General features: G+C 37.1%; 1 protein-coding gene across 2 annotated transcripts in view; it reads right to left on the bottom strand.

The window, feature by feature from the left end:
- Positions 1-20,785, bottom strand: part of igdcc4 (immunoglobulin superfamily, DCC subclass, member 4) — a 93,036-nt gene that overhangs the window by 21,868 nt on the left and 50,383 nt on the right. For both annotated transcript variants that reach the window (XM_079811005.1, XM_079811004.1), the window contains exons 3-8: positions 15,251-15,410; positions 10,997-11,130; positions 4,593-4,724; positions 2,659-2,811; positions 1,956-2,366; positions 695-859 (exon numbers count right to left, since the gene is read on the bottom strand). In XM_079811005.1, the coding sequence (XP_079667131.1) occupies positions 695-859; positions 1,956-2,366; positions 2,659-2,811; positions 4,593-4,724; positions 10,997-11,130; positions 15,251-15,410 (1,155 nt within the window). The remainder of the gene's footprint in view (positions 1-694; positions 860-1,955; positions 2,367-2,658; positions 2,812-4,592; positions 4,725-10,996; positions 11,131-15,250; positions 15,411-20,785) is intronic.

Genomic DNA, 20,785 nt, shown 5'->3' with positions numbered 1-20,785 from the left:
TTTGATCAAATACTGCTTATGTGTCCACCTTATTTTTCCAAGCTATTTCCTGTGAATGTAGGAGACATCAGATTATTTAGCCGTTATAGCTAAATAACTAGAAGAATAACACAGTGCAGTAAATGGTAAAACTATTTTTGGTAAAACTCGTTTATGATTATGATAATAAATTATAATAATATGATAAATACCAGTTTGCAACATCAAGCAGCATAACGGGCAGTTTTTTGTACAGCTAAAATAACTGGAAGCGGCTGACACTGGAAATCTTACATATTCAAAATAAAAATGTCAGCCCCTGCTCTTACATTAAAAATTAGGTGTATAGCATCTAATAAAATAAAAGTTTCAGCAACAGGGGCTTTTTACCAGTGCTGTGAATTTGCCATTTTTTTCTATATTGTATTCCATCTTTCAAATTATTGGCATTGCAATCAAAAATGTAATAAAAAAAATGGCAAAAAAACACCATACTGCTTCTGGTTGATTTGTCACAATGTAAATGGCCTAGCATTGGTCAAGTCTAGAACATTGCACACAGCTTTATGCATAGTATGTAAAGTTATATGTGGTAGTAGGTTGTTATTCCATGCATGCAGAAAATGTGCATATTCTGCACAGTATACATATCATAAAAATACCACTTTTCTTATCACATTGAAAACCCGACCTCTCCCCGATAGTAAGTGCTCACCATCCTCTAGCATCTCCACAGTAACGGGCTGCGACGGGCGGCTGGCCCCCATTGGCGAGTATGCCACTACATAGAAGGTGTAGGCTGTGTGAGGGAGCAGCTCCTTTACATGCAGCTCTGTGGTGTCGTTATTCACTGCAAACTGATACTCCATGTTGTCTGAGCCTGTAAACACACAAATAGTACTTTTGATTTTTTTTTAAATGTGATCTAAAACAATTTTTTTTTTTTTTTGTCCTTTTATGAGTTTCTAAATGAGGAGAAGAGTGACCCCATCAATAACAGCCAGAGCTTACATTACTTATGGCTTGTGGTTCTGTACAGCAGTGATCTATGAAGTGGATTGGCTTCGGTAAAGTAATGAGACAGGATTTTTCTCTGTGGACTGATCCACTTAAACTGGCTACACTCAGTGTAATGAGAAACACTGCAGGTCAAACAGGGACTCCAGTAACTAAACAGGAAAGAGCTCACGGTAAGTTTAGGAAATTTGCGAACAAGATATCATTTTCCCAATGTTGTCCCAATGTGTTATTTTAGTAATATTAATATATTTATTCATCTTTTGAATTAACCTTTTAATATTTTTATTTTTAATTTTAGTTTGTTTTAGTAATTGTGTTATGCGCTTTAGTCATTTTTATTAGTTATTGTTATATATATATATGTATATTTGTATTAAGCTTTTTTTTCAGTTTTAGTAATTTTAGTATTTCAACTTCCAAAAACAACATTTTTAATTTTCACTTCACAATTTTCATTTTCATTTTACATGTCATTTTTATATTTGATTCTATTTCCAGATGATTATTAATAGTTTTAGTTAAGAATAGTAACACTGATTTAAACACATGTGGTTGGGAACCGAGAACCTGTTCTTATTCAGAATGTTTTTTTGTTTGTTTGTTTGTTTTTAAAAATTTTAACATACATAATGTTTTAGAACAGAAAAGCCCTTCCTGCATTATTTATTCAGCAACACTACGTCACCACTACTGACACAGGATTGACACCACTAATGTACAGTATAACCCAACCAGTATACTTTGATTACAGAACAAATGGCTCTAATCAGCTGGTTCTTTTTAGTGAATCAACGGTCAGACTTGCTGTAAATCAATTAAAGTAATTATTGACTATTTGACAATGTATATATAAAGATATACATTTGGTCAGTAGCATTCTATAAATATTAATCAATTAAAAATCGGTGTATTATATATATATATATATATATATATATATATATAAATTCTCTCACCTGCCGTGCGTTGGTAGTGTACTGAGAAGCCGATAATCTGGTCACTATTGTGTTCAGGTGGGTCCCAGGTGAGCAGTGCTGAAGTGCTAGAGTGGGGTGTGGCCGACACATGACGAGGAGGGCTAGGCAGCCCCTCCCTCACGATGACGGACAGCTTGGCAGTGGCACAGGCGGTACCCAGGCTGTTGGCAGCAATACACTGGTAGTATCCAGCATCGTCCAGCCGCAGCTGGTTGATGAGAAGAACTCCAGGGTTCTGAGTCTTAACCCGGGCATTAGACTGGACTGGTTCTCCATTTTTAAGCCAGCGCAGAGCAGGGGGAGGGTCACCAGAACTATTACACACAAACCGAGCTGTATTCCCCCGAGATAGGGAAACTGCCTCTGGGGGCTGGAGGATGACTGGTGGAGCTGAGCAGAATGAGAGTGAGGATAAAAAATACAGTGAGAAGGGGTTTAAAAGAAACATATAAAGAATCATACAGAAATATTCATAAACACAGTTCAATTAGTTGATTAACACATTATGTACAACCAACTAACATTTATTAATGTAGGTTATGTTAATAATACATAAATATGCTATTGTTCATAATACATTATGCATGATGCATTATCTACAATCCCTCAGTCAGTAATGTATCCAGTATTCATTCAGAATATACAGGATCTGTTAAAAGAAAACACACACACACACAATTACCCAGTACTCGAAGTTCAGCAGGAGATGAGACGAAATCTCTGGTCTTGGGTTTGTTGGCACGACACACATACACTCCAGCATGGTGACTGCGGGTGTCAGGAATCACTAGGTTGGTTGCCAGGACAACCACATCTGTAGCTATAGGCTTCCCATCTATGCATCCCAGAGGAGTGGTTGTGTAAAAAGAATGCAAAATTATAAGACAAAATGTATCAAATTAAAAAGAAAACACTGACACATTCTTCAAGTATACAAGAGAAATGGTACAGTTAAAAAAGGCTATGTTTTAGAATTTTACAACACTTTTGTTTAATAGTGTACACGTGACTTGAATACTCCTAGTATTCAAGTACATGCACTATTAAACAAAATGACAAGCAGCTAAAGGAGTAGTCGGTCATCTACTCAACCTCACGTTGTTCCAAACAATGTGAACACAGTACATTTACAATGAATGGGGATTGAAGGTTTATAGCTTCATTAAAGGACGCAAAAGCACCATAAAAGTATTACAAAAAAACTGTCAAACTTTTCTATTTTTGTGATCCATGGCAGAAAGAAAGTGTGTGTATGTGTGTGTCTGGAACAACACGAGGGTCCAAAAATACTCAAAGATGTTTAATTTCACAAACACTGAGTAGTATCCTATACTGGTGTGCAATGAGCAATGTGAACCGACAGAGGTCAGTACAGCACTGAAGGAGATACGGCATGCATTAACGATTCCTAGACACTGACCGTCTGAGGCTGCCATATTAGCACTCAAACAAAGAAAAAAGACACCTTCTGCAATTTACAACATCTTGTTAATTTTTTATGAAACCTAATGAGAATAATGCTCTCCGTTATACAGCCTTTCACTGTGGAGGAAAGAGGACAAAATGAGGTCCGTAATGAACCTGGATGAAAGCAGTAACAGTGGGGGTGAAGGGTGGGGGGTAGTTGGGGTGTCTGCTGCAGCAGAGCCACGTGTCTATAAAGCAAACATATAAGATCACTCTATAAATCACAAATATGTGGGGTTCATTTACTACATTGTTCTATATAAGCATTCCAAGTTCACAGTGATCACAGAAACGAATTATAATTTGGTCATTCAGCTAACACTTTTATCCAAAACAACAATGCACTTATTATAAGCACAGTGTCTCCCAATCAACCAGGTGTTTAAGGGCACAGCAAGGATTTTTTTTTTACCAGGTTTTGAACCTACCAGGCTCTCCTACTCCTACTTCAAACTGACCAGTTAGTTTGGGTACTCTAGCCAACCCGAGCCCAAAATGAATGAATAAAAAAATATATATATATACACATTTAAATATATATATATATATAAAATAATATACACATTTTTATTATATATTTGAATGGTAACACTATTTCAATAGTTCACTTTAGACATTCGACTAAGTAACTTTGCAACTATATGTCAGAGTATTAGCAGAGTCTGCTTAATATCTGCTAACACTTTATTTTGATGCTCCCACTCAATAGACATTTTACTAACTATAAGTAACTTTGCAACTACATGTCAACTTACTCAACTAACTAACCCTAACCTAACAGTCTACTAATACTCTAATGATGTTGCTAAGTATCTTATAGCTAGTAGAATGTCTAAAGTGTAACCATTTTAATAAATAACCAAATGTATTATACTCTATATATAAAAATACACACACATGCACTCCATTTATGCGTCTGGGTCTACATGCTTGGGAATAAGGTAAAAAGACAGTATAAACTATTTTGGGTTTTGGTTTAAGCCTTAATTTGTGATGTAATCCATTCTAATTGAACCAGATGGGGTCACATAGGCTTGTTTAAGGGCCAGGTTCAGGCTGAATGTATAGACCAGGTTCAAATGCACGCAAAGACACCTAAAAGCCTGGGATATGGATGCATGCATGTAATATATTTGGGTCACGTCTTACCCTGTCTGCTCCATGACACAAAGGGTTTGGGCTCACCCTGAGCCATGCACTCCATCACAGCTGGACGACCCATGACCACTGTAGAGTTCCGCGGTGGAGCCACAATCACCACCTCACTCTCCTGAGACTGACCTACACATGTCAGACACAGACTATGAGTGTGTGTTTGTGTACATGATAGAGCCTTCAACATCAGGCACAGCGGTTTGCTTGAAAGCAGCAAACCCAACTGAGGATACGTTTTTTTTATTTGAAACTTTTGATTTAAATAATGTATTAGTAAATGTTGCAATTAACATTAACAAAGATTAAGAGTTCATGTTAAATAATGTAGATAAACTAATGTTAACTAATGAAACCTTATTGTGAAGTGTTACCAAATTATTACTTCTATTTAACAAGGATGCATTAAATGTATCAAATTTACAGTAGTCATTTATAATGTACCCAAAGATTTCTATTTTAAATAAATGCTGTTCTTTTAAACTTTCTATTCAAAGAATCCTGAAAAAAGAAAGGTTTCTTGAGCACCAAATCAGCATATTACAAAGATTTCTGAAAAATCATGTGACACTGAAGACTAAGGTAATGATATTAAAATAGAAACCATTATTTTAAATTGCAATAATATCTCACCATTACATTGTTTTACTTTATTTTAAGAATCAGCATAAAAGACTTACTGATCTTACAGACACCAACCCTTTGAATGGTAGTGTGTGTATTATGTTGTGTATGTATTTATATATGTACACACATATATTGTATATGTTTATTTTTGTAAAGCACTTTAGGTTCAATTCGATTATTAAATATGCTCTATAAATAAAGTTTGACTTGACTATAAACTATACATTCAGTGGTAAAGGCCCTGTTCCTGTGTCCTAAGAAGAGCCTGAATGAATACATTAGACACACCTACAGATCATAATGAAGTAAAACATAAGCGTGCAGCTATGGATACGGTATGACGGTCATAAATTAATCACTCTGATTACAAACAGCAGCAAATCACATATGCATGAGAGCCCAAGGATTTAAAATGGGTCAGATGTCTGTCTGAGGCTGCAGAGTGCACCGTGTAAAAGCAGTATACAGTGGATGTGCGCCTGTTTTTAAAACAAACTAATAATGAGAACAGCAGGCCACTACAGACCATGAATACCTGCTTGAACAACTGCAAAAGTTTGCTATACGGACCTGGACCTTTCAAGATAAAGTGAGCGTGTAACAAAATATACCGTATCAAGCAGAATGCTGATGAGCCACTGCCTCACATCTCAACAGGATTAGATACCTGAATCACACACACTCTCACAATGACTGTTTCTGTGTACTTGAGCTGTCTGGTCTCAGGGGCAAAAGATGCGTTGCATTCACAGAGCAAAACTGTGATTATCTCAAGGTTAAGATTGCTCTCTTTCAATCTGTATTCCTCACATTCTATCTCTCATTATTCAATTCAACATGGTTTTATTGGAAAGACTGTAAATATTATACTAGCAAAGCTGAGGAGGTGTGCAAAAACAGAACAACATATTAAAAGAGAAATTAGAAACTTAAGTTAGACATCACATAACAGATAAGATCAACAACTGAAGGGTTAATGTAGACGCATGCATTTTCTGTGAAGCTGCTTTGAAACGATATGTACTGTGAAAAGCGCTATACAAATAATTGTGAATTGAATTGAATTGATGTAACATAGACTACCATTAGCATTACATTAGATGTCTACATACACACAAAGGTCACCATGGTGATCAAAAGGTACAGATAACATACTGGGATGATATAGATAATTCATATTTAGCCACATGCTAAAACGTATCTAGCAGTCAGAGCTGCTATACATAAATCTCCAGAAAATTTGTTTCTGTCGTGGTTTAAAAGCTGCTTATTGGGGTTCTTCAATTCTTTGCTCATATTATTTCTTTCTCTTTCTCTCAGTTGGTGTCAAAAAAAAAATATTTGCATATTGACATACTTCAATGCATATTGCCAAATAAAAAAATATAGAGTAATAATAAAACAATAAGAAGCAGGATGGATGGATGGCTGTTTCATTTTATGTTTAAAGGTCCATTGTCAATAGTTCAGCAATAAATGAAGAACAGCTCGCACAGAAGCCACTTTCAAACTAAGCTGCTTTCTGTTGGTCAACCAACTTGAACTCAAGGCAAAATTTGTGCAGGGAAATCTTTGGCCCTCACAACAAGTTCAAGATCGTGTAAATACTAAAATGACTGGATTTCAAACACCTTAACCCTTAAATCATTTAATTATTAATTAAATAATTAATGAGATTATTTTAGCACTTTGAGATTTTGTTTAATGTAATGTAAAGTGCGTTGCAAATAAAATGTATTATTATTATTATTATTATTAAATGCATACGTCACTAAAGACCCAGGACGCCATTCACTAACCTCCTCCTTATTCATTGTTTTAAAGTTAGACGTCAACCTTCCTCAATCAATTAATTATAAACAATATAACCAGAAAAAAATTATACAATTATAAAATAATGCCTGTTTTCCCTTTCATTTTTTGTAAAAATTGTATAAATTCATTTAGTTTTAATGACTTGAGGTGTGTAACAGTGTAAGTATATTTTTTCTGCACAACAATGATTGAATCTTTGATGACTGAATAAGTGCAATGCACCTTTATTCCTTAAGGTGGAAATGTCTGACACAATGAGTGACGTTTCACTCATAGTTACCGCAGGCAGGAAACAAAAGAATAGGAAGAATCACCAAAACTTGAAATGGCTCAGTGATTTACTGTAGAGCAAGTACTGAACGCAATCAAATATAAGTATCACTGTCACTTGATGGTGAATCTGGTGAAGAAGCTGTCAGCGATCAAAATATTGATTTTGAAGATGTTGAAAATGATAGTTTTGAGAATATGTTTGAGATTGTGAATATGAGCCAAATGCTGAATGTAGTGGGAAATGAGCTCTAGCGAGGACAGTGATGATGGTATAAAACATATGCTCAAACTAAACCCTTCCAAGCTCCAAAAGGTAACAAAAAATGCTTTATTTTATTCTTCTGTAATTGTTACTCTATTATCAGGAGAGTTTTATATTATTGTGGCAGGTAGAGATCCATCCATGTTAGATCTGGGCAGCTAAAGATCCGAATATGTAATAATGATTGGTGAAACATTCATGCATTTAAGGGTTAATTCTACCCACCTCATCTCTGTCGTTCTATTTCTCTCATTGTACTACTCCTTGCATTGTTCTCTTTTCTTTCTCTCAATCTCGCATTTTTCCTAATTTCTCTCTTTCTCTCATTCTATCTCTCAGACTCGGACACATTTCACTTAAAACATTTCAAGAGAGAGAAGCTTTATGAAGTAATTGAAACAAATAAAAGCATTGAAAGAAGAAGAAGCAGAAAGATGAATGCGGAACAATTAGAAAGATGGCTTGAAAGATGAGTGTGTGAGATGGAAACACACAGAGAAAATCATTCAGGTCTCTGGCTGATAAAACAGAAGCATAATGGAAATGAACAAAGGTCAGCATGGAGATTTAAGTCTTTCAGAGGTGTGTGTGAGGAGCGGTTAAAGGCAGAGACTGACTTCATAGCATTACATCCGTCTCCCTCGTCTTCCCACACTCTCTTTTATTTCATTTAGTTTTTTATCTTTCTAGCCTTCTCTGTCTTTGTTCCTCATCTCATTCCTCTCTTCCATCCCTCCTTTTGCCCACTCCATTTCATCAGCCGAGCAGCCTTAAGGACAGCAGGAAATCAATTCTGCCTGCAACACAGACCACCTCTGCAGAGGGCACTTAAACACACACACACAAAACACTGAAAGGGCCACTGCAGACATTTAAACTTTACTTTAAATAAAAAGACTGAAATTGAGCCATAAAACTGATGTTTCAAAATTTTAAGGGATCATATCACGAGGAATCACATTTCCAATGTTCTTTTGATGTAAAATTGTTATCTATATATGAGTATTATGAAAATTAAGCTGCAAAATAGCTCATTTCATATTTGTATGACATCTGTAAGGTGAATAAATTTTGCACCAATGACCACTCATTTTTACATATCAGGACCATATGGTGTTTAGAAACCTGGGCCCGTATTCATAAAGAATCTTAATGCAAAGAGTAGCTCCTAGTGACAAAATTCTAAGAAAATTCTTAGAAATGTGGGCGTTTACTCTTAAAATTAACGCAAAAATCCTAGAAAAGAAAAAAGTAATTCAGAAAGCGTCTTAATCCTTAAAAGAGGTCTTAAGGTCAAATTTGTTAGGAGCACGGACGAGGACTTTTAAGAGGCTTAAGAGTTTCTTTAGCAGGGGAGAAAATGGCAGAAAGACGAAGAGGGAGAAGAAATGTGTTGCAGACAATGGATGACTGTGACTTAAGACGCTATAGATTAGATCGGGCAGGGATCATGTTTGTTGCATTAAACCCAACTTTCAAACCACCAATTAAATAGACATGCGAGCAATCAGTGTAATTGGAAAGAGTGGAACAATGTTTATAATTCTAAGCAAATCAAATACCTTATAGGAAATTAACAGCATGGTAAATAATAAAAGGATTTATATACATATATAATGTGTGTGTGTGTGTGTGTGTGTGTGTGTGTGTGTGTGTGTGTGTGTGTGTGTGTGTGTGTGTGAGAGAGTAAGAGAGAACGGTAAAATAGTACAATTTGCGCTTGTAATTTCAAAGTGAAGGCTTAGAATAGACCCTATACTTAAAAGCGCTCCTTTTTTCCCCCTTTTTGGACAACCAATCAATCACAGTCTTCAAAAGACTGTGTCATACGTAGCAACGGGGTCAGCCCCGCCTCTTCACTAAGATAAAAGTTTTTGTATTTTCCTTGCTCAGAGTTGCTCTCAGATCGGTCCCGGATAGCTCTTAACTTAAGACTCCTACGTAAAAGTTTTTAAGCTAAGTTAGGAGTTCTCTGAGAGGACTCTTAGAATCTTTATGAATACGGGCCCTGGTCTTTCAATCACAGTAAAATAATCCACTTGTTAAGTCATGACGTAACGAATACTTTTCAGGGTACAAGCCTCCACTCCTTTTCAACAGCCATTTACTATTAAGCTAAGCTTTTAAAAACCCACAGTCTCTGGGCTCATGGGTGTCCCGGACAACATTTGAACGATTCAGAAAAAAATGAATCACTGGCTGGAGATATTTGCCATGGAGATAAAGATTATAGGATCATGATATTTTGGTAGTGTTACAGCACAAACAGAGTGTACATTAGCACCTTTTAATGTTTTCTTTTGGGATCTAATAAGAGCTTTTGGACCGGGAAACGGTGATGTGTGACGTCAGACTTAAAAAAGCGGAATGGGAGAAAATAGGATAGATATTATCATACCTAAACACCAGAAGTAAAACAACAAGTAAAATACAAAAAAATGTCACTGCCATGCTTCAAGTCCTTCTAAAGTAAAGCATTATTTTAAAGAGTTTTCATTTCAGTCTGATATTTTTTGCACATTTCACATTTCGGCATAGATTGATGTGAAGCTGTCACAATGTAATCTAGCTTTTGCAGAGAGACTGTTAGTGAAGGACGAAGCAAACCTGCAAAGTTAATTTCACATTTCCCATACAAAAAGGCACTCTAGGAAACGACTATAAAAATACAGCCCAATGTACCGTGTTAAAGGGATCGTTCACCCAAAAATGACAATTCTGTCATCATTTACTCACCCTCATGTCCCTCTAAACCTGTATGACTTACTTTCTTATGGAACAAAATATTTTGATGAATGTTAGTAGGCTAACTTAACAGTGTCGGTTCCCACGGACTTCCATTGTATGGACACATAAAACAAAAAATAGTCAACGAGAACAAAACTGTTTGGTTACCAACATTCTTCACAAAAATCTTCTTTTGTGTTCAGCAGAAGAAAGAAATGCATACAGGTTTAGAAAAACATGAGGGTAAGTGAATGATGACAGAGTTGTCATTTTAGGGTAGACTATCCTCTTATTATGAAGGAATTGTGTTCATATTCTGAATTACAAAGTGCATTAAATATCTGTAAACTTAATGGAAAACATATTGGTTCTTTTTTGTCAGGACACTATCTGTTTTTCTACAGATTTTTTTTTTTACAGTGTACTTATAGGGCAACGCAACAAAAACAGGGTTCAGGGAGAGGGTAGAAAAACTAACATTATAACTAGCACTATTAAGTAGAACTCTATAATTTCAATGTTTAATGAATTCTCCCAGAATGCACTCACTGAGTTCTAAACCTCTATAAGGCCATTACTGTGTGAGTCAGACAGATGAGGTGAATGGAGCTTCAAGAGTCTATGTGAGGTGGACAGATCACGGATAATGAAAAGCAGTCTATGATGGGGTAATTAGGAACAGGTCTTTGTATTTTACCTGGGCTAACTGTGAGAGAAGCATCTTGGCTGAAGCGCTTGCGGGCAGAGTTGAAGGCCACACAACGGTAAAAGCCTTCATCTTCTTTAGAGACTCCTAAAATCTGCAGCACCCCATTGGGAAGAGATATGTACCTGTAAGAGAAGGAAAGAGATTAGTATTAGTATTTCAAAATCAACTGAAAGTTTCAATATGTGTGTGTGTGTGTGTGTGTGTGTGTGTGTGTGTGTGTGTGTGTGTGTGTGTGTGTGTGTGTGTGTGTGTGTGTGTGTGTGTGTGTGTGTGTGTTTGTTTGTTCTTCTTCTAAACTGAAGCTTCTTTTAAGCTTTAGGGGGCTAGAAATCTGCTATTTATCCCAGCACTAAGTGCCAGTCAACTCAGATCAACATATAAAGCGGCAATGTACACCAACCATACTGCAGAAATAACTTAGCGGGGGAGTGAGAAAGTGAAAATAAATGCCAGAGGAAAGAAGTACAGACAGAGTTTAGTCTACAGATGTAGGAGAACAGTCCAAAATGGCAGCTTGTATCTTCAAAAGTCAATTTCTCTCTTCCACTCACTCTTTCTCTCTTTGTTTGCAGTGGCGAGGTCAGGTTGCACCACTAATATTCATTCTATAGTCATCTTTCTCCCCAAGAGACCACTTTCAAATCCCCTTTTCATTCAGGACCGATATTATACACCATTAATCTTGTAGACTCATCCCCAAGAGCAAGACACTCTGGCAGAAAGGCCACAAAGCCCAAGGTTGGGTGAATTCGTCCATCTGTGAGTGCGAGCGAGTTGAAACCGGGTGCATTTTAGAATTCAGAATTCATTGGGGCTGTAAGAGTTCAGCTGAGGACACGTCCCCACCAGAGCTACACCTCCAGCGGCACGGCACCGCCTCAGCTGTGCCCGGGATGTAAATGAGAGAGTGACTGCAGCAGCCGCCTGAACACGACAGTGTTTTAATGCACAGCTAATGTGCAAGTGTGTTCTCATTAATATGGAGAGGGGCTGTGAATACAAAAGATTCTTTTTATGGATACAAAAGGAAGAGTCTGATTCAGACAGAGAATGATCTCGGAAGCACATCTCCAAACAATCTGTATCCTTTTTGTTCTCATTTGTAATTCCTAACTACTGTACATTTACTGCGCATACAACCTTAATTCACAATCTTACATCTAATGATTCAAATTGTTAAACAGACGGCTAAGAGTAAACACATCTGTCTAGCTGTCTGTAATATAGTGTTGAAAGGTCAAAGTCCCCAATGGAATATAAAATGTTATTTCATTAAAAAGTTCATACTGTACATGCACTACCATCGTAGTGTAAAATGTCCCTAGTTCCTGGGGAATGCTGTCATATGAAGAGAAACACTCCTCAGTGGATTCCTCAACAGAAACTGACATCAGATGATGAAATCTCTCAATGATGCAATCAGGAGACATTTTAATAAAATTCTCTGTAGTTGAAATTGAACATTTTCAAAACAAGCATTAACCCCTTGAAAATATCTACATTAATAGATATTAGTTAAAATATCCCATAGTCATCCTCAAGCTGTTTCTGTCCAATCTCCCTTGGCTTTGAATCCTGATTTTCCCATTCAGATTAGGAGTATTGGTCTGTTGGATTGGAGTTCTAAGGGATTGTCAGATTTTTCAGGCCTGATGATTTCTGAATCTTTGAAGTCATTTGAACAACTCAGATAGAGTTGAATATTTTCCCTGTAGATTTTTTCAAATACCTTCAAATCTCTTTTATGGCAGAATAAATTCTGTTTAAACGTATCAGAATTGGAAGAAACCACAATTTCAGCTAAATCTCTCAAAGGGATTATTTCCTAGTTTTATGCCTATTGGTGTATTCTGATTCATCAGTTTATGATTCTTTGAAGCCATTGTGGGGAATGGGACCTGGGGGTATCATTCAGTTCGGCAGACTGAACTAAGGTCTTTAATGGCATTTTTTCCAAAATATACTTCAATTTCTCTACATGAACAACATTTTCATTTTTTTCACAGGATTTACTTTACACCTGTTCGCCTCCATAGAATGTTCCCTAATTGTTCAAACCTTTGTTTTTAAATGTAAGATATACAAGGGCACATTTTTTCATTTATTTTGGTCCTGTGATCACATTCATTCATTCATTCATTCTGGAAATGGGTTCATTCTGCGATCCAGGAGATAATTGGTAAATGGTTTATTTAATTCCCTTCAGTTTGCTGAACCATACTCCTAAAAACAGTAATGGTCTGCACCCCAGGTTCCAGGTAACTGTGTATGTGACAAATAAAACTCTCTTGAACTCTTGAACTCTTGAACTCCAGTGGTTACCATGATGATAGCTTAGTTATCAGCCTTTTTTTTGCTTTGGAGAAACTAACCTGTGATCTTAAATCCCAAGTCGGACAAATTTTTGAGACTATGGAAACCTGTGCATTCGTTTCTACAGAAACTCTGACCACCTATTTCTGTCATGTTTCTGAATAATTAATGCAGGAAGAGATGTATACTTTTTATATGTAATTGTTTTATCCCTCAGCACTTTGGGTTTGTTTGTCTGTCTGTCCATTGATGTTATTTGTATGTGTCTGTATTATTTAAAAAAAACAAAAAACTATCCATTAGTAAACAGTAGGGATAAAAAACCCAGTAATATTATTATCATGTGGCTGGATATCATGAGGTGAATTCATTTAACAAAAGATATAAAAGATTGAAAGATTCAAAACTGAATAACACTGGACACGATTATGTTCTTGTAGCACCTTTTCATTCTCAGTCTGAAAGAGGCTGTGATTATATAATGTGTGCTTCAAGTGTATGCTGCATACCTACAGTACATCTCTCTGTGCAAGTGTTTTGTGTGCTTGCTCAAATTCAAGCATATGGCTGTGCAAGAGAGAAGAAAACAAATAGAGAAAGAGGATCAGGAAACAGCAGAGAGAGACTGAGAATAAAAAGACAAAATAAATAGAGAAATCTCACCAGCTTCCTGAAACATAGCATGTTTTGCTCCTGAATTTTTACAAAGAAATTAACAATCAGTAGCCAAATGCCCTTTTTGCTAATCCAATCAAATCAGGAGTTTGGCAAAGGAAAAAAATATCCTATTAATATCTATGCAGCAATCTGCTAAATTAAAGATTAATTAATTTCTATTAATTATCAAGACACAAAAAAGGAATTGAGGGGTCAGCAATTAACCTATGGTACGCAGAGGGATAATCAGAAGTGTGCAACTCCGGTTTCGCGAATGGCTTGTCGTTATAATTTAATAAAACAGGATGTGTGACTATGAGGAATGATTTCCTCAAATTGTACATCTACAAGCAAGTTCGAGGGACTTAATATGAAATACATACACCTATTTTCACATGATAGTGATTATCCCTCTGTGTGCCATAGGTTGCCGACCCCTGTACTAGAAACTCAACCGATTTGGTGATCCCAACCATACCATTATAAACCCTTGCAATACTTTTGACATATTTGTGTGTGTATGTGTTTGTTCGTTTGCTGTACAAAAAGACGAGGAAAAGAATTAATTATCGTGTAATATTCACTATGAGAAGCTGTTCTGTGCCCATGTGTGTGCAGCATGTATCGGTGTCTGCAGCACAGAAAACAGCATTTTCTGTGAGCACGTGTTGGATGTGTGCAGTGCACACATTAAGATGACACCATAACAAGGTTGAGCCAACTTGGACTGTATGAGTATGCCATCAATACTTTACATGATTACTTTGCAGCATAGCCAGCAAGAGATTTTCCTGACCAAAAAATCTTTACAGTTTCTTACAGATTCTTTAGTTGACCTTTTCAGAGGGGATGACTGAGTTACAGAAATTTGGCAGCTTCAACTATAGTAAGCCCTCCGATTATCACATGACATTACATACTTTAAACCGATGACCCGGACTTAATTTGATGCAACAGTTCCCTGCCCTCTGCCTCCATCTAATGTCCACCTCTTTGATGGGGCCCATGCCTAACTCTTTGACCTCTAATGGGCCTCTTGTACACAGAGTCATTGATTGGCCCTTCTCAAATACAGGCTTTCCACCATTAACCATGGTATAAATATTGGGGGGGGGGGGGGGGGGGTTGTACTTCCCCCCCGACAAACTACACCCCTGCATGTTGGACTACCTTTACACTTGCCATGGAGTCCTCAGTGCAAACATTCTCATACTTGAATAGAGTATGACAAAAAGAGAATTATACATTCCAACTCATGCCAAGATCATTTACCTGGATGGTTCTAGAGGTTCTGCAGGTGCAGGTAGTGGTGCCTGGTCCTTCTCCCAGGTGATACTTGGGGTGGGCAAGCCATCTACATTGCACTCAAACCGGGCAGTGCCACCTATGGGCACAACCTGAGGCTCAGGATCCTGAAGAAAACGGGACAAGCCTGAGAAAGACAGAGAGAAAAGAGTGTGGCAAAGAGAAAAGAAGCAGAAAGCAACAAGAAAAAAAAGTGAATCAGTGAAAGCATTACATTCACTTTTCATGGAATAAGCACAAGTGATGTAGCCACATGGTGGGAGTAGAGAAGAGGTGAGCGGGGCCCCTGACCTCTGCTCCGGTGCCTCTGAGCTTTGAAAATACTCTCACTTTGATCTGCTACATCTGCCAGACTCACACTGCTCATAAGCCCACAGAACAAGCGAGAGGAAACTTTATTATTCAAACAAATGGTTGATGTTAATTTCTTTGTTAATGTTAATTTCAACATACTGTGCATTAATACATTTTTAAAGTTGTGTAAACGAACAGTTGTGTGTATTATGAACAAATGTGAATTAACAATGAACAATAGTATATTCATAAATTAACATTAAAAGGTACACTGTGTAACTATGTTTTGTTCTAAAACAGGGGTCCCCAAACTCAGTCCTGGAGGGCCACTGTCCTGCAGAGTTTAGCTCCAACCCCAATCAAACACACCTCAGCAGCTAATCAATGTCTTTATTGCCCTAGTAAGACACTGATTAGCTGGTTCAGGTGTGTTTAATTGGGGTTGGACCTAAACTCTGCAGGAGAGTGGCCCTCCAGGTCTGAGTTTGGGGACCCCTGTTCTAAAATAACAACATTTGAATAATGAGTCAATACATTATCAATAATACTTTTAAAATGTGTTTTTGTCTTGTTTCACTATGTACCCTGATTCACTATGGTAAGCCTATCATAAGTGTTTACATTTTAGACCTAGCGGGATGTTTTATTTGGTAAACTGCACACATGTGTCACTCGCTTGTGCATGTCTCATCATATCCGTAGGTTTGAGAAAAGTTGCTCTGGCTACTTTAACATGTGTATGGTGTGGGAGTGGCATAGGTTAGTTGACTCAAAAAGAGAACGCGACATAGCTTGTAATAAAACAAGAATCAACATTGGCTTGGGTTTTCAGAGATGGCGAGAACTGAGGGATTTTTAAATTTTGTAAAAGGGACACGGAGATGCCGTTTTTATTACTCAACAGGTGAGTTTTATTGCACAGATAAACTGCTATATGTAGCTCTCTAACAGAGTTCATTGTAAAGCATTATCTACTGTGAAGGGTCATTTGATTATGGTTGTTGTAGCGCTGTGCTAGTATTTATTTTCAAGGAAATACCGTATCCATTAACGGAGTGTCTATTCACACTAAGGGTGCTTTCACACTAGCAGTTTTGGTGCGCAACCGGGTTCGATTGATGTCAGAGTTCGGTTCGTTTTGGATGATGTGAATGCGGTCTTCCGAACTCGGGTGCGCACCTGCGAACCGTACCCGAGTCCGCTTAAAAAGGTGGTCTGGGGTTCGGTTCATGTGAACTCCTGTACGGTTCGCTGCTGATGTGAACGCAATCGTCCTAAATTGCGTAAGTGAATCGCTATTAATGACGTATGATTTGATAAAAATGTGTTTGTGTGCGTTTCACTCATTTTTCTGGCGAGCGTGACTGATGTACTGCAAGCAGAGAGCTGTAAATCTCATTTCTGCTCGTCTTCAGTGTTCTTTAGAGCATTTGCAGTACATTCGTGGCAGATAGATGCAAGTGCCATTACGTACTGAAGCTTTAGAAACAAAACCAACGGTTCAAAAACAAAAATATAAAAGTGAGGTGAGCAACGCTATGCATTTTGCCACCTTCAGGCTCGCTGTTGTTACTAAGCAAGCGGGTAAACAGCTGCTGCTTTGATGACACAAATGCACCCCGGGTCGGACCCAAATAATATAATATGAACACAGTCCAGCGGGGGCAACAATGGAACTCGGGTTCGGTCCAGTCGAACAAAGTTTGAAAGCACCCTAAGTGCAAATAGCGTGCCTTGTTGGCAAGTGCTATTCGCACTAGCTCTGCCTAACAATCCCTGTTTGGGCCAAACAACATTAAAAAAAACATGCATATTTCAACGCCTTCAGTGGTGCAATCAGTAAAGTGTAAGGCTTAAGGATCTTGGTTTTGATGCGATCGACCCGGGTTCGAATCCGCCTTTTGCAGAGTTCGCTCTTATCCCTTTTCCCAACACATATCACATTAGAAAGGCATTTACTTTCAATAAAAAATAAGAAAATGTTCTAAAAGTGGAAATAAAGTGCCTAATGAAATGTTTAATAATAATAATAATAAAAGCATTTATTGGGTAGGGTTAGGGTAGGGAGGGTTTTTATTGTCCTATTAAGGTGGCATCCATTTAATAATTTAATAAATATAATAATTTACACTCTATGTTATTATTGCATCGTGTTAATGTACAACAATACTGAGGTGCAAATAGTATGTATCTGTCAAAATAAAGTATAAATTGCATGTAATTACTATTTGCACATATTGCAAAGAAATGCTACTTTTACATGATGTAAATAGAATATATCACTATTTTCACTAAGTATGCCATTTAACTTAGTAAATAGCATCTACAGCTATTTGCACTTAGTGTAAATATAATCTATCACTAAGAAAATTTTATTTTCACTTAGTGTAAATATAGTTGCCATTTACACTTGGTGTAAATGGTGTGGTGAGAGGCATAGGTTAGTTGACTCAAAAAGAGAATGCGACAGAGCTTGTAATGAAGCAAGAATCAACATTGGCTTGGCTTTTTAGAGATGGCAAGAACTGAGGTATTTGAAATGTTGTAAAAGGGACACATTTGGTGTAAACTTGGTTTACACTTGGTGTAAATAGCATCTATCATTATTTGCACTTGGTGAAAATAGCCACTGCCATCTATTAATGGGTATAGCTACAGTACAGAGGTGGACAAAGTACACAACTCCATTACTTGAGTAAAAGTAAAAGTACTATTGGTTAAATATTACTCCATTACAAGTGAAAGTTGTAAAGAAAGATTTTTACTTAAGTAAAAGTACAGAAGTACTTGCTTTTAAAAGTACTTAAGTATCAAAAGTAAAAGTAAACGCATTATTTTATTATTGTTGCATTGTTGTTTGAATGCATGCTGTTCCATCATGGTGGTTTAAGCAAGTCATGCTCCATCTGACATGCTAGCATACTTTGAACTCATTTAAATACTTGTTTAAAAGTTACAAAGCTCTTATCAAACTCAAAATCATACTAGAAAAGAAAGGTTTCTACATTGTGTTTATTTGATAGGATTATGTAAAAAACATTTCTGAAAGGACTTCAGTTAACATTATTAGCCCAACTACGTTTTTGCATGCAAACTAACATCATTGTCGTAAGTTACCTATGCGTTAGCGCTCTATCCACAAGGCTATGGCACTGGCGGGTAAATCTATAAAATTTGAGTAGATTCAATAGACTTCAGTACTTGTGGTCTGGCGTCTGAGAGGCAGCTTTCTGTTTGCACTTTTGTGTCGTCGCACTTTTTCAGACTTATCCACGTCTGCTCTTCTTAATTTTAACTTTTAAGTATGGCCATGTTTGCGCGCACTGCGTCTGGGAACTGCCGCCTTCTATTTTGCCATCAATTGATTAGTGTTCAAAAAATACTTGGAAATCATTGAACTTCATGTGATCCTACAAGAGTGATTAGTGATACTGTCTGCACAAAAAAAAAAAGATTCACGTTTTAAAGAAGAAAACAAATCATCCACTGACTTTCAAAGCGGCTACGACTTTGAGGGCCTTGATAGAAATGTAATGGAGTAAAAAGTACGATATTTGTCTTTCAAATGTAGTTAAGTAAAAGTCATAAGTTTCCAGAAAAAATACTACTCAAGGAAAGTACAGATACTCAAAAAGTGTACTTAAGTACAGTACTCAAGTAAATGTACTTAGTTACTGTCCATCTCTGCTACAGTAACCTCTTTATCTCTGTCAACACTTAAGCTAACAAAATCTGCATTAAACAGCATTAAACACTAAATGTCCAAATTTTTTAAATGAGATGAATATAATGAAAAGACATAATGTAAAAGACGTAGTCTAACATATTAGGAATAAAATGATCTATAATGGACCGTGTATTTTCTAGGGATAGTGCTGACTATTGAAGCTTATCTTTTTAAGGTGATTTATGGTCACCAGGGGAGAAGCCATCCATATACAAACAGTTAAAATCTAAAAGTTCCTAAACAAGCTCACACATGAAGTACAGCGGCATTCATAATCGCTCCGCAGGCAGTGCAGCCTGCTTGGCTGAGACCTGTTAAACATTAACACTAGATATTTTTTACTTGTACACAGCACGTGGTCTAAAGCAAACACACTTTACAAAAAAACATGGAAGATTTACTGGAGCACACACCAGTAGCAGTGTTGTGTTTAGGTGTGAGCATCTAAATTTACAGAGCTATTCAAAATAATGAGAAATGTTCAGCCACTGAGAGAAAATGGCATTTCATAACCACAAAAAAATTGTATATGGAGACAAAACTAGTTAAATTTGGATACCTTCCCTCTGCCACTGTCACCACCGAGTGAGTAAGATAATTATCATGATAACTGTAAGTGTGTGAGTGCTACCAAGACTCACTGTTCCTCAGAGGTGCTTAACTCTGCATGCTGCAGCGCTGAGGATCCCAGGTATGCAGATAACAGATAACCAGAGTAAATTACAAAACCATGTACTGACATCCCTTCCCTGGATAAATATACACAAGGCCTTCATTGCACTGATTTCTCAATGGAGGAAATGGTCTCTTTGTTTGGACTGTCTCCAATCCCAATACTGTCCAGTTTCCATATCTCTATGTTCCTGGGTCGGTCCGTCCGTCCATCCATCCATCCACCCCTCCATCCACTTAAGCCAGGTTCACACTGTGCAATTTATAATAGTCCTTTATGATTGTTCCTTGTCAGACTGTACGAACATGATCCCCGCTGTAAGCCATGTCACACCGTAATGTCCGACTGTACGATAGTCAAGGTGCTTAAAATGGACGCACGAAAGAAAACTTGTCCAGAGTTTTATTTCATCAATCAATGATGAGTTCGGTGACAGTGAGCTGCATTACACATGGAATTGAAATGGTGGCTACAAAGAAATCTCTAGCACTCATTTTGGTCATGGATTGTCTTGAAAAATTAAGACAATTTGACGGTCGTCCTAGGAGAAGTCACCAAAGTGCGCCACATCTTCTGACACTGCCAGAATTTCTTCTGATGTAAAATTTGATCACAACGGGCTTTGATCGGCTGTCGGTGAACATGTCAAACTGACGATCAAAGACTTCAGATTTTAGCGACCAAACTGTGGCCAAAATCGCAAAATGTGTTAAAAGCCACCTTTATTTTATATAAAAAGATAAACTGAAAAATAAATTCAGGAACAACTTTTGTCCTTTTATGATGAATAATGTTATTTATGTAGCCT

The sequence above is a fragment of the Gobio gobio genome (genome assembly GCF_949357685.1).
Source record: "Gobio gobio genome assembly, chromosome: 2".
Classification (NCBI taxonomy): domain Eukaryota; kingdom Metazoa; phylum Chordata; class Actinopteri; order Cypriniformes; family Gobionidae; genus Gobio; species Gobio gobio.
This window is presented reverse-complemented; position numbering and strand designations above follow the sequence as displayed.